The 15,644-nt window shown below is 33.9% G+C and overlaps 1 protein-coding gene across 2 annotated transcripts in view; it reads right to left on the reverse strand.

The window, feature by feature from the left end:
- The window catches only part of LOC136856041 (uncharacterized), a 276,656-nt gene that overhangs the window by 118,378 nt on the left and 142,634 nt on the right, over positions 1-15,644 (reverse strand). For both annotated transcript variants that reach the window (XM_067133599.1, XM_067133600.1), the window contains one exon: positions 14,261-14,390. In XM_067133599.1, the coding sequence (XP_066989700.1) occupies positions 14,261-14,390 (130 nt within the window). The remainder of the gene's footprint in view (positions 1-14,260; positions 14,391-15,644) is intronic.

The following is a 15,644-nucleotide window of genomic DNA, read 5'->3' on the forward strand; positions in this document are numbered from 1 at the left end:
ATTATTATTATTATTATTATTCGTAATTAATTTTATTATTATTATTATTATTATTATATCCACATTCAACAACAAAATTATCACAATAATAATGACACCTAATAATAATAATATTAATAATAATAATAATAATAATTATTACTATTAGATAGCTATATTATTATTATTATTATCATTATTATTATTTATTATTCTAAGCACCAGCAGAGAAATCCCCTACATGTTGCATACATATCTCTCCACATCTATACATAAACATTTTTTATAATTTCAGAACCAACTTGGGTGAATTCCCCCATTGCAACATTATCAGTCACCAGATCTCCCAATCTGACATTTCTGAAGCGAGGAACTTTCAACTGAGAACGCGTATGGTAGCTTTTGAACGCGTTTGGTAAGCATACGAGCTTTTGAACGCGTTTGGTAAGCATACGAGCTTTTGAACGCGTTTGAAATGCGTACCGAGCCCCTTTGGACATGTTCTGGACGAATGCGAGCTTTCGAACGCGTTTAGAACCCTTTAAATGCTGATGGGACGCGTACTGTAGCATTTGAACGCGGTTGAAACGTGTAGGACGCATTTAAGCGCGTTCGGAACGCATGCGAAAATGTTGAACGCGTTTGAAACGCCTACGGAACGCGTTCTAGGCGCGTTTGGTTTGAAGCCGGGTGCATATCTTGAAGCCGACTCGGGACCAGTTCTGGAATATTCATTACCAGGCTACAGAAATGAGAAAGAGATGAGTTGAATGGTATAGATACGAATGGGTTGTTTGTTCTCTCTCTCTCTCTCTCTCTCTCTCTCTCTCTCTCTCTCTCTCTCTCTCTCTCTCTCTCTTAAGATAGAAAGTGAATGGGTTATAAGACATATCTTTTACTGAATACGCTAGGAATTGAAACTATCTCTCTCTCTCTCTAAAGAGTGCATTATAAGGCTTTCTCTCTCTCTCTCCCAGGTTCCAACTTCTTTTAGACTTGTATGGCCTAGTGGGCAGCGCCCTTGCCTTTCAATTGAAAGAAACGGGTTCGAACCTGATGTGAGTCACACACATATATATATACATACAGTATATATATATATATATATATATATATATATATATATATATATATATATATATATATATTATAAATTACTATATCGTAAATGTCTTCCTTACAGTCTTGTTTTGGAATAAAGCGTTTCTATATCGTTATCAGATAATCTATATTTCTCTTTCATCTGTCGTTTGATGTGAAAGGTTTCCCTTGGCCTCTATCTCTCTCTCTCTCTCTCTCTCTCTCTCTCTCTCTCTCTCTCTCTCTCTCTCTCAAAGAAAAACAAAACAACGCCCATTTGAATGCAAATGAGCAAACGATAGAAAAAGAGTTTTCAAAGAACCACACGCAGCTCGGGTAAACAAAAAATAATGGTATGCTTCAAATGGAAAAGTAATGGAAATAAACAAATTAAAACCTATGTGTTTTTTAAACAGTTAAATGGACCGTAACCGTTCAAGACAATAGATATACTTGTAAATAAAACCTGCTCGTTGGTGGAAGGTAACTGATTATGATTTATGTATGTATATACATATATAATCTGTAATATATTTATATTATATGATTAAGTTTATATGTATGCGTATATATGTATATATATATATATATATATATATATATATATGTATGTATGTACAATTATATATATATAATAGATAGCTTATAAATTTTTTATAATTTGGTATCAAAGTATAAAAACTGTTGATATTAATTATCCAAGCATAGGTCAGAGAGAGAGAGAGAGAGAGAGAGAGAGAGAGAGAGAGAGAGAGAGAGAGAGAGAGAGAACTATTTTCTTAACTATTCCATAATCATATGAAAAAAATATGATTATGAAAACACAGCTTCCTCCTGAAACAGATCTGACAGTCCCCTCAGCATATCCCAAATTAATGTTGATTATCAGTCCGCTTATCTGGATCCCCGATGAAAATTGCATTACTATCGGTAATTGAAAATGCGAATGCATATCAGCACGATACGGGGTGTGTAACTTTCGCATAAATCTCATTTGTAAAAGTGGCGACGTGATAATGAGGACTTATGTGCAATCTCATGAATATGCTAAATACAAGTGGGGTGTATTATCGTGCTGAGTGTTGGTTTAAACGTGAGAAATATAACATATAAAGTTTTGATTTATAAAATGAAAAAAGTGTGAAATCTGATTCAGTCAAGAAATCCATTCTCTCTCTCTTCAATGTTGCTTCCTCAACCATCTCCTGTGGTTTAAACATAGGAAACTTAAAATGCAAAATTTTGAATTATAAGATAATTCAAAAGTGTGATATCTGACTCGTTTTACGAATTCATATTCTCTTCCTTTCACCTTACTCTCCTCAACCCTCTTCTGACAGTTGATTCTTTGTGCAATTGCGAAAGGTTTTCCTCCTGTTACACCTTTCAAACCTATTTGTTCCTCTCAATTTCCTTTTCAGAGCTGACTGACCTCATCGTAGGTTCCAGCTCTTGACCTTTGGCCTAAATTCTGTATTCTGTTTTATTCTCCTGAGAAAAGAAAGTTGAATTTGGATGGAGTTCTTGAAGCAGGAGTGAAAGGGCAGGGAGTGCATTATGGGAAGGATAGAGAGTGTTGGTGTCTTGGGTGGCTGAGAGATGGAGAAATAGAGAAGGTATAGCTAACCCCCCTCCCCCCAGGTGACGGAGCAACCTTGGAGATAATGAGAGTAAACAAACAGTAATTCCAAGGTCAAATCTGAGAGTAACAAGAAATAAAATTGTGATAGTAAATGTGTATTTAGACAGTGGATGTGCTGAGTGATCTGAACGCAAAAGTAGGTGACTATAAGTACTGCACCGTTAACAAAACTTAGTATTCCTGGAAATGCACATGATAGAAATTTGCTTAAAAAAGTACTGATAATAGAAGTTGTGAAAGGTGCAGAGCAGAGTGATTTTAAACAAGATTTTGTTGATCTTGTTTTTTATGAAATAGGTCTTTCTTGAAGTTTGAGGATAAAGGGATAAAGGTGGATAAATTTTACTAATAATCTTTCCTTTTCTACAGAACTGTGACCACCATTAGTATATAAATAGTCATATGGTATAGATTTCAGAATTATTACTGTCTCAAAAATAATATGAACGGGATTTATCGCCTAAATATTCTACCCAAATAGCAAAGGAAGCCACATGAATGCCCAGCCATTACCCCAGTTTTCCGAAGCCATTTGCAAAAATATGAAAAAGAGTGTAATATACATATATGATATATTTTGAATTTATTATCGTGGTCTTTCATCCTCAGAGATTATATCAATAGGAGCTGGAGCTGACGTTTTACATTAAAAAAAAACATAAATTTAAAGAACTGAAATACATTTTTAAAAAGAGACGAACTGCTAGAAAGAACAGGATAAAATGTCTGTCACGTCTGTGTCCTGTTATGATAAACTGCGCGGTTTAAAATGGGAGTCATAAATTCGTTTTGGGGTCTGATCAAATAGCTTCCGTATGCTGCAGTTGGCATAACGCTACATCATTGCTGAAGTTTTGGGCTATTGCCCGTTTCAGCGTTTTGAAGTTGATGGTGTACACTTCTGCCACTGAAGTTGATGGTGTCATTTGATGGAAGTTGAAGCTGAGAACTTCACTGATGCATATCCGAGTATTTCGCTTCAGTGCACAAAGAAGGTTTTGCAGCTGATAGGATAATTCTCCCGAATGAAGTTGCAGCTTCGTTTGAACTTCATGAAGTTGGTTGGATTACTCCAGAGAATTGAGGTTCCGTGTTTCATATAAAGATGATGAAGTTGGTTGGATAACTTCAGCTGATAAATGAATATATATGTATTATATATATATATATGTTTATGTGTATATATATATATATATATATATATATATATATATATATATATATATATATATATATATATATATATATATATATATATATATATATATATATATATATACACACACACATGCATACATACATACATACAAACATACTTACCTCACCATGGAAAGACAAAGTAAAATAAAGATATCTGTAGCGACAACAAGGGCATTTCTCAATCCCAGTCCGAGCAAAACCTTCCAGTAGCGAAAATACGTCTAACATATTTCACTTTGCGATTGGAGAACCCACTACTTTGTGTTTAATGTTTTTATTGTTTTATTTCGCGATTTGTTTCTAGTTTGAGAATTTATTGCGATACGCTTTTTGGCTTTGTAAACATAAGTTGGGGTTTGTGGGCGTTTTTAGATTGGGCTGACCAGCCAAAGGTTTTCGACTACCAATGTTGGATTTTGTCTTTCAAAATTTGTCAAAATAAAGTTTTTGCTACCACAAATAAGAGGTTATGGCTGTTCTGAAAATCTGGCTTTGAAAAAATCCAGCCGCAAAAATGATTGGCTTGCAGATGTGCCCAAAATATAGCCTACTGACAAAAAAAAAATTAGTAAGTGAAGTAAACAAAGATATTTGGTTTGTGGATGTGTCCAAAAGTTACAGACAAAAAAAGACAAAATTATTTAGTGAAGTACACAGAAATATTTGGTTTGTAGGTTTCCTAAAATATACTATAAAAAAAATGTAAGTGAAACACACAGAAATGTTTGGTTTGCAGATGTTTCAAGAATTTACTGAAAAAAAAGAAAAAATTGTAAGTGAAGTACACAGAAATACTTGATTTACAGATGTGTCAAAAATTTACTGATGAAGAGAGAAAAAATTGTAAAATTGTGAGTACACAGAAATACCTGTTTTACAGATGTGGCAAGAATTTACTGACAAAAAAAGAAAGAGAAAATTGTAAGTGAATTAAACAGAAATACTTGGTTTACAGATGTGTCCAAAATTTACTAAAAAAAAAAAAAAAAAAAATTAGTAAGTGAACTCCACAAAGATAATGGGTTTGTAGGTGTGTCCAAAATATACTGACAGAAAATTGAGGAAAGATTAGTTAGTGAAGTCAGGTTTAAGGTAGTTCCAGAATTTGGTAGAAGAAAAATTGGTGTTGACAAAATGGGTTTCTGGGCAATTTCTAAATCCGCGAAAAGACCATTGGGAGAAAAGAAATGGCAACTATTCACTGTAGTTCTAACAAAACATCCAAATAATATATCATATTTGTTTCAGTATTTTTACTGACATGATATGGCAATTCTAATCACCTAACAAGACATGATTAGAACAAGTATTATATTATTATATATATATATATATATATATATATATATATATATATATATATATATATATATATATATATATATATATATATATATATATATATATATATATATATATATATATATATATATATATATATATATATATATATATATATATATATATACACACACATAAATATATTCGAACCCCCTCAACCCAAATTTTAATTCCCATTTCTAATACGACCTTGAAAAATATGAATAATTTATTTATTTTATATTTATTATATATCTATACGTTGATATAAAGAGACAGTTATTAATTTCAATTTTTGTTGTAATTATTATATAGCTATACGTTGTTATAAAAATTAGAATTAATAATTTCCAATATAACTAGTCTATTCTTTATAAAATTCATCTCATCGAAAGCTTGCCAAAAAAATGTTAGCCGTTTTGTAAGCCATTACAGAAATTACAGGACTCAAATGGCCGTCATTAATTCATTTTTAGGGGACAAGTTGCGTTAGCTTGCCATTACGATATTCTTGTGCGCATGCGTCGTTCATTTGTTTATATTTGTTTTTATTTGTTTTTGTTATCCGTAGCTTTCCTTGCGTGTCCCCGCACTGTTTTTGTTGCTGATATTATTGGCAAGCCTATAATAATATAGTATTATTATTATTTTTGGGTTCATTATGAACCATTCATTTTTTGGGGGGTACAATTGTGACATGCGTCACAGTGTGAAAATAAATAGAGAATTAAAAACATATAACTGTGGTAAACATTTATATATTCTCTCTCTCTCTCTCTCTCTCTCTCTCTCTCTCTCTCTCTCTCTCTCAGTAGCTGTAAAGAAAAAAAAAAATAGCATATGTGAAAGTCAAGAATTAATCTACTCTCACAGTGGATAGGAAAATAGGAACAATACAACGAATCATTTACTCTCTCTCTCTCTCTCTCTCTCTCTCTCTCTCTCTCTCTCTCTCTCTCTCTCTCTCTCTCTCTCTCTGGCAACATGATCTTTAGTAACTTAAGATTTGGTACTCCACCTAATAAATATCTTACTAACATTACATTCCCATTTACAAATTCATCTCATAACCAGTCACTCACTGTGCTATCTTCCTAACCCTATTACAACCAGCTGCCCCTCACATTGGCCTCCTCAGGTCACGAAAAGGTCATAGAGGAACATCCAAAAGCTACCGAAGGCCAACCGCAAAAACAAAGAAAAAAAAAAAATAAAGAAAAAAATTCATATTGTACCTTCTGGCAACTTTCCTGTGGTCTTGAGTGGCTGGCGGCTCAAGAGAGTTGCCAGAAACCGCAGTGTATCCACAGATTCATCTTACGGTTTGAGGTCGGCATCAAAGTCTCCGATAGCTTGTGCCTTTTAAAACTAGTTTTCTCCTCAGGTTGGGTTACCAGCGGCTGTTTAGTGAACTACACGAAAGCCGCTTTTGATGATGTCTGTAATTGCTTAGGAGGTTCATGGGATTGTATATTTGACGGTGATGTTTGTTATAGTTTTGATTGATATGTATAAATATATATGTATATATAGATAAAGATATACTGTATGTATATATATGTATATATATATATATGTATGTACATATACATGTTACATTTTAATGTTAAATGTCACGACAATCCGATAAAAATTAAATTGTGATTCAACAGAATAACAGATAATAATAACATAATTCGAAGCTCTTCACAAAAGGAAATGAATTTCTCAGGACAGGCTTAATTACCCTTTCTTTAACGAGCAGTTTGGCTTAATTGTCTCCTGGGACGAATCAGGAGACAATTAAAGCTATGCAAATTAGCCTCGTTCGAATTGGGGTTAATCCACTTGCCAAATGTCGAAGAAATTAATCAATTTTATTTTGAATGCTTTTAGCTCTTTCCCTCGGCAGTGGTGAGAGATTTTCTCTCCTCTTTTCGGCTTTATCTTTCTATGTCTGTTTTTCTGTCTATTTTTCTATTGTCTGTCTATCTGTCTATCTATATTTTTGTCTATTTTCCTTCCAGTCTATCTATCTGTCCATCTGCCTTTCTATCTATCTATCTATATATCTATGTATCTTTCTGTATGTGTGTAATATATATATGTGCATATATTTATAATATATACATATTTATAATATATATGTATATATATATATGAATAATTATATATATACATATATACATTAGGGTGTTCTTGTAGTCCAATAACCAGCACACTGTCCTATCCACAGAGAGAGAGAGAGAGAGAGAGAGAGAGAGAGAGAGAGAGAGAGAGAGAGAGAGAGACCCAGTACAGCCAAAAAGAATAGAGAAATTCTCCCACCACTTCAGAGGAAAGACTTAAAATCCTTAAAAATAAAGTTAATGAATTTCTTCGACACTTGGCAAGTCGAATGACCCCCCCCCATTCGAACAGGGCTAATTTGCATAACTTCAATTGTCTCCTGATTCGTTCAGGAGACAATTAAGCCAAACTGGTCGTTGAAGAAGAGGTGAGGATTATTCAGTGTTGTTTTTGCATTACACCGTGACTGGTTGATTGGTTTGGTTTTGCTTGGCGTTATTAGCTCTTATTCTTTTAATTAGAGTTTTTTGTAAATAGGATTATTGTGAAATTTAATATTAATTACCCCTTATATATATTTATATATATTGTATACATATATATATACACACATATATATGTATATGTATATATATATGTATATATAAACATGTGTATATATATATGCACATACATACATGCACATATATAAGCATTTCAATAATAATCTTGTCACCTACAGTACAAAACAAAAGTGTCTCACCAACTTTACCACTAAGGGCAATATATATTTACTTTTAAATGAGGGAATTCAGTACTGAACAGATAAAGAGAGAGAGAGAGAGAGAGAGAGAGAGAACATAAAAACTAATATTCCACAAAATAAGAGATATTAAAAATATAATCAAAGAAATTGTGCAATCTGTATCGTTAAAAATCATTACTGTAATAAAATGGACCAGTGGACTTCGGAAAAGTCTACGGACTTTGCACTCCGGGCTTTGTGCTTTTCGTAACTTCAATTTTGACTCTCACTTAGAACACCCCGCCTCTTCCCTGGAGGTGAAAGTTAGCGCTTGGTGGAGGAGAGAGAGAGAGAGAGAGAGAGAGAGAGAGAGAGAGAGAGATTAGGTTGCTTTCAAAAGAGAGAGAGAGAGAGAGAGAGATTAGGTTGCTTTCAAAAGAGAGAGAGGGAGAGAGAGACTAGATTTCCTAGAGAGAGAGAGAGAGAGAGAGAGAGAGAGATTAGGTTGCTTTCAAGAGAGAGAGAGAGAGTTAAAAGGATTAGGATGTCTCAGAGACATTAGTCCACCCGAGGAGACATGTGCTCACTTATCTCTAGGAGCAGGTTTTACTGTTCATTCGCAGAATTCTTCTAATGATTTTCTCTAGATTTCTTTTAAACTCTTCCTGGACACTATTGCTGTTGACAACTTCTGGTGGCAGTTTATTCCATGTGTCACATATCTTGTATGTGAAAAAGTTCCCACAGTGAGATGTGTTGTATCTCTTCAGTTCTAGTTTCCATCCATTATTTCTTGTCTGGTTTTCATTCAGTGTGAAGAGGTTACTGTCTACTTTTGTTATGCCTATCAGTATTTTGAATGTTTCTATGGTTTGTCCTCACAATCTTCGTGTTTCTAAGTCATACATGTTCAGGCTCTCCAGTCGTCTTTGGTAACCTATTTGCCTGATGGATGGAATTAACTTTGTGGCTCTTGCTTATACCTCTTCTAATCTATTTATGTCCTTTCTTAGTGTTGGTGACCAAAACTGGACTGCATATTCAAGATGAGGTCTAACTATTGATGTGTAGAGCCGCAGCACCGTTTCCTTGTTTCTGTATTTGAACTGCCTCTTTATGTATCCCACTAGTTTCTCTGCCTCCTTCTTTTCAGCTTTTGCGCACTGCTTTGTGTATTTTAAGTCCTTGGTAATAATGACTCAAGAGAGAGAGAGAGAGAGAGAGAGAGAGAGAGATTAAGTTGCTTTCAAAAGAGAGAGAGAGAGAGAGAGAGAGAGAGAGAGAGAGAGACATACACACACACTCACTCACTAGATTTCCTTCAAAGAGAGAAAGAGAGAGAATAGGTTGCTTTCAAAGAGGAAGAGATAGAATTACGTTGTTTAGAGAGAGAGAGAGAGAGAGAGAGAGAGAGAGAGAGAGAGAGAGAGAGAGAACATAAAAACTAATATTCCACAAAATAAGAGATATTAAAAATATAATCAAAGAAATTGTGCAATCTGTATCGTTAAAAATCATTACTGTAATAAAATGGACAGTGGACTTCCGGAAAAGTCTACGGACTTTGCACTTTTTTCGTAACTTCAATTTTGACTCTCACTAGAACACCCCGCCTCTTCCTGGGGTGAAAGTTAGCGCTTGGAGAGAGAGAGAGAGAGAGAGAGAGAGAGAGAGAGAGAGAGAGAGAGAGATTAGGTTGCTTTCAAAAGAGAGAGAGAGAGAGAGAGAGAGATTAGGTTGCTTTCAAAAGAGAGAGAGGGAGAGAGAGACTAGATTTCCTAGAGAGAGAGAGAGAGAGAGAGAGAGAGAGAGAGAGAGAGATTAGGTTGCTTTCAAGAGAGAGAGAGAGAGTTAAAAGGATTAGGATGTCTCAGAGACATTAGTCCACCCGAGGAGACATGTGCTCACTTATCTCTAGGAGCAGGTTTACTGTTCATTCAAAGAATTCTTCTAATGATTTTCTCTAGATTTCTTTTAAACTCTTCCTGGACACTATTGCTGTTGACAACTTCTGGTGGCAGTTTATTCCATGTGTCACATATCTTGTATGTGAAAAAGTTCCCACAGTGAGATGTGTTGTATCTCTTCAGTTCTAGTTTCCATCCATTATTTCTTGTCTGGTTTTCATTCAGTGTGAAGAGGTTACTGTCTACTTTTGTTATGCCTATCAGTATTTTGAATGTTTCTATGGGTTGTCCTCGCAATCTTCGTGTTTCTAAGTCATACATGTTCAGGCTCTCCAGTCGTCTTTGGTAACCTATTTGCCTGATGGATGGAATTAACTTTGTGGCTCTTGCTTATACCTCTTCTAATCTATTTATGTCCTTTCTTAGTGTTGGTGACCAAAACTGGACTGCATATTCAAGATGAGGTCTAACTATTGATGTGTAGAGCCACAGCACCGTTTCCCTTGTTTCTGTATTTGAACTGCCTCTTTTATGTATCCCACTAGTTTCTCTGCCTCCTTCTTTTCAGCTTTTTGCACTGCTTTGTGTATTTTAAGTCCTTGGTAATAATGACTCCAAGAGAGAGAGAGAGAGAGAGAAGAGAGATTGCTTTCAAAAGAGAGAGAGAGAGAGAGAGAGAGAGAGAGAGAATTTAGAGAGAGACATACACACACACTCACTCACTAGATTTCCTTCAAAAGAGAGAAAGAGAGAGAATAGGTTGCTTTCAAAGAGGAAGAGATAGAATTACGTTGTTTAGAGTTGAGAGAGAGAGAGATAACTAATATTCCACAAAATAAGAGATATTAAAAATATAATCAAAGAAATTGTGCAATCTGTATCGTTAAAAATCATTACTGTAATAAAATGGACCAGTGGACTTCGGAAAAGTCTGGACTTTGCAACCTTTTCAGTAACAATTTTGACTCTCATTCACCCCGCCTCTTCCCTGGAGGTGAAAGTTAGCAGAGAGTGAGAGAGAGAGAGAGAGAGAGAGAGAGAGAGAGAGATTAGGTTGCTTTCAAAAGAGAGAGAGAGAGAGAGAGGTTGCTTTCAAAAAGAGAGAGAGGAGAGAGAGACTAGATTTCTAGAGAGAGAGAGAGAGAGAGAGAGAGAGAGAGAGATTGCTTTCAAGAGAGAGAGAGAGTTAAAAGGATTAGGATGTCTCAGAGACATTAGTCCACCCGAGGAGACATACTTATCTCTAGGAGCAGGTTTTACTGTTCATTCGCAGAATTCTTCTAATGATTTTCTCTAGATTTCTTTAAACTCTTCCTGGACACTATTGCTGTTGACAACTTCTGGTGGCAGTTTATTCCATGTGTCACATATCTTGTATGTGAAAAAGTTCCCACAGTGAGATGTGTTGTATCTCTTCAGTTCTAGTTTCCATCCATTATTTCTTGTCTGGTTTTCATTCAGTGTGAAGAGGTTACTGTCTACTTTTGTTATGCCTATCAGTATTTTGAATGTTTCTATGGGTTGTCCTCGCAATCTTCGTGTTTCTAAGTCATACATGTTCAGGCTCTCAGTCGTCTTTGGTAACCTATTTGCCTGATGGATGGAATTAACTTGGCTCTTGCTAACCTCTTCTAATCTATTTATGTCCTTTCTTAGTGTTGGTGACCAAAACTGGACTGCATATTCAAGATGAGGTCTAATATTGATTCCACAGCACCGTTTCCTTGTTTCTGTATTTGAACTGCCTCTTTATTTATCCCACTAGTTTCTCTGCCTCCTTCTTTTCAGCTTTTGCACTGCTTTGTGTATTTTAAGTCCTTGGTAATCTAAGAGAGAGAGAGAGAAGAGAGTTGCTTTCAAAAAGAGAGAGAGAGAGAGAGAGAGACAATAGATTCTTTCAAAGTTTGCTTTCAAGGAAGAGATATTGAGAGAGAGAGAGAGAGAGAGAGAGAAGAACCAATTTAAATAGAGGCATTCGATATCCAGTTTCAGAAAACATTGCACATCTTAGGTTAAGTTAGAGAATCACTGGGTAGAATTGGTTAGGTCTGGTTAGGTTAATCTTTTTGTCATCAGCACCTAACAATAACCATTTCAGATTCTATGTTCGTTTAGTATCACTAATTTAAGTTACATTAGCCAACAGAGGTTAAATTTGGTTGGATTGTATGTTACACTAAACAACAACAGATTCTAAGTTGCACTAACCTACAATAGATTCTAAGTTACATTAACCAACAGTAGATTCTAAGTTGCACTAACCTATAACAGATCCTAAATTGTACTAACCTTTAATATATTCCAAGTTGTACTAGCCTGCAATAGATTCTAAGTTGCACTAACATACAATAGATTCTAAATTACATTAACCAGCAATAGATTCTAAGTTACACTTACCTATAATAGATTCCAAGTTGTACTAGCCTGCAATAGATTCTAAGTTGCACTAACATACAATAGATTCTAAATTACATTAACCAGCAATAGATTCTAAGTTACACTTACTTATAATAGATTGTTGCACTAACCAACAGTAGATTCTAAGTTGCACTGCCCTACAATAGATTCTAAGTTGCACTAACCAACAATAGATTCTAACTTGCACTAACCTGCAATAGATTCTAAGTTGCACTAACCTGATTTTAAGTTGCACTAACCTACAATAGATTCTAAGTTGCACTAAGCACAATAGATTCAAGTTACAATAATCAAAAATAGATTCTAAGTTACACTAACCAACAATAGATTCTAAGTTGCACTAACCAACAATAGGTTCTAAGTTGCACTAACCAACAATAGATTCTAAGTTGCACTAACCTACAGTAGATTCTAGGTTGCACTAACCACCATAGGTTAAGTTACTTACTGTAAGTCTAACATATACTAGGTAGCAAAGTTAAACTATGGTAGAGGTTGAACAGCCATCAGAGGTTAAATTAGGTTAGATTTAGCTCTGATATTTGTGTGTTGAAAGTCCAAAGGTCACGTCATTATCATTCTGTATTCATATTGCAGTATAAGGAATACTAAGATAAATACCTTCTTTGATTTAAATGCTGTGCAAATGAGCAATGCTCATTTCATTATCACATCAAAAGTAATGTCTCGGAGGAAATTTCACGGATGAATGACAATCTCCAGTTATATGAATTATTAAGTTATGATTACGTGAAATGATTAAAATATTACGAGAGAAGTTGGATAGATACAGAATTAATTCTGGAGGAGATAATCCCTTGGACTGTATAATGAATGTGAAATCATTGAAGTGTTATACAGCGTGATGGAAAATTAATGTGTTTTGATCTGCATCAATTTAATATTCCATAAATCGTATGATATTCAGATATTATGAAACCTGATAAAAAATGCTGCTTATTTTAATTCAGCAGAGTAATAACTGTATGAGCTGACATAATGTTAGTATAACTGTTAAAATTGTTAGTTTATTTAGCAAAATAACGTTAAACAGGTGTAAATTTAATATAACAGAAACGAATATAACATTACGATTATTAACAGAAAAAATATCGACAGGTTTTATAACAGTTCTGTTAATTTTTCCGGTAAAATTCATGTTTTTTTTTATTTTTGAAAATTTTTTCAGTATTCTTACTTCCCAGACCTTCTGGCCTGGGCCTGTATAGGACATTAGGCTAACATTCCAATCGGCGCTTTCTTTTATATAAAAAAAATTATTAACAAACTTATATAAAACATATAAAAAAGTAAGCTTCTGAAGTGATTTCTCAAACATGAATTTATCAACTTATTGACCACATTAAAATTAAAACATCAACTTCTACCCATTTCTAGTACTCTTCAGGCCTGGGCTATAAAAATGACATTATCTAACCAGTCTCATTGAGCTCTTAACATATTGAAAAATTAAATAATTAACCGTAAAGATTTGGTAAAAGCATATCAACTATTTAAGACTGATCATTATTAACTTTTTAAGACTGTTATTTACTACTTAAGTCTGACTTTTATTAACTTTTTAAGAATGACTATTTTAACTACTTAAGACTGACTGTTATTAACTATTTAAGACTGACTGTTATTAACTAGTTAATAACAGTCAGTCTTAAATAGTTAATAATATATAGTCAGTCTAAAAATGTTAGTAGTAGTCAGTCTTAAATTGTTAATAATAGTCTTGAGTTAATAATAGTCAGTCAAATAGTTAGACTACTGTTAAACTAGTTAAGATTATTAACTTTTTGAGACTGAGACAACATTATTAACTATTTAAGACTGACTATTAACTTTATAAGAATGACTATTATTAATTACTTGAGACTGACTATTATTAACATTTTAAGACTGACTACTGAAGACTGACTACTAGGGCCTTACCTGTATATGGGGACGATATCACTCAGTCTATACCACAGCACGAGAAGCGGCTGGTCGTGGGCGTGTTTTGGGGCGTATGGACATGGGAGGTCTGCACGCCCACCAGTCAGTACCCAAACGTGCCTGGGCGCTGTTAAAAAAAAAATATTATAGTATATAACAGATGATAAAACATTAAACATGAAAATTATTGTGTTAAAGTTTTCTTTCGCATTTTTCCATTTCATCATATAAATAACAGTTCTTTATTGTTCTCGTATCATATTTCATTTCTCCCGTTATTATTATTTCATCCTTCCTTCGTTAACTGTGCATTGTGGCAATTCGTATCAGCTCTGTTGACACTGTATTTCATTATACTTGATTGCTGTTCTTTAATTACTGGTTCTTTTGTAGCAAATTGCAAATGAATTTTTCAGTGTCATGATATATAGTATAGTGATTCGAATTTCATCTGTTTTTTATGTTTATGCTCACTCAGTGGCCTTTTTTGGGTCATATTGTGACCTCCAGGTGAACTTATTTCACCTTATTTGCTATATTCATTCATAAGGTTGTGCATTTCTCTTCATCCAAGCTTTGGAATTCTATCCCTGCTTCTGTGTTCTCCCTCTTATAGCATTCCATCCTTTAACAGGAAGGCGTATGGTTACTTTCTGAGTGAAAACCTCACACTTTTTTAGCCATTTTATTTCGTTATCCTAGCCTGGGCTAGATACGGACACTAGGTTGCGCTTCCCTTTCAAGATATATCAATAAAATAATCCATCTTCATTTATCTATTATTATTATTATTATTATTATTATTATCAACATCTCTCCTTATCCTTCCCTTTCTTTTTCTCAAAGTATTCTTGAAGCCTGGGCTTGGGAGGGGTGTCAGGTTACCAAATCTCATTTCCCCACTCTAATTTAATAGGCAACACGCCTCACCCTCTTCTTTTTTTTTTTTTGCCTCAGAAGATTTACTACGAAAATGATTTACGGCTCAGTAACCTTTTTTGTATAGAACTGGAGATAGTTTTTTTTTTTTTTTTTTTCGCTATTAGGTTTAGTGAACTGTACAATGTCGATTTAGTAACAGGTTCACACGAGGAATGTTTATCCATTGTTAATTATCTTTATACAAACACACACACACACACACACACACACACATATATATATATATACAGTATATATATATATATCATAAATATATATATATATATCTCACAAAATAGCCACACGGGTATGGGTATATATATATATATATATATATATATATATATATATATATATATATATATATATATATATATATATATGTATGTATGCATACATATATTCATATTACTCGTATTAGGCTTCAGTAAGACAGGATGGTTTAGATTGTAAATTAAAG

The sequence above is a fragment of the Macrobrachium rosenbergii genome, chromosome 34 (genome assembly GCF_040412425.1).
Source record: "Macrobrachium rosenbergii isolate ZJJX-2024 chromosome 34, ASM4041242v1, whole genome shotgun sequence".
In the NCBI taxonomy this organism is placed as follows: domain Eukaryota; kingdom Metazoa; phylum Arthropoda; class Malacostraca; order Decapoda; family Palaemonidae; genus Macrobrachium; species Macrobrachium rosenbergii.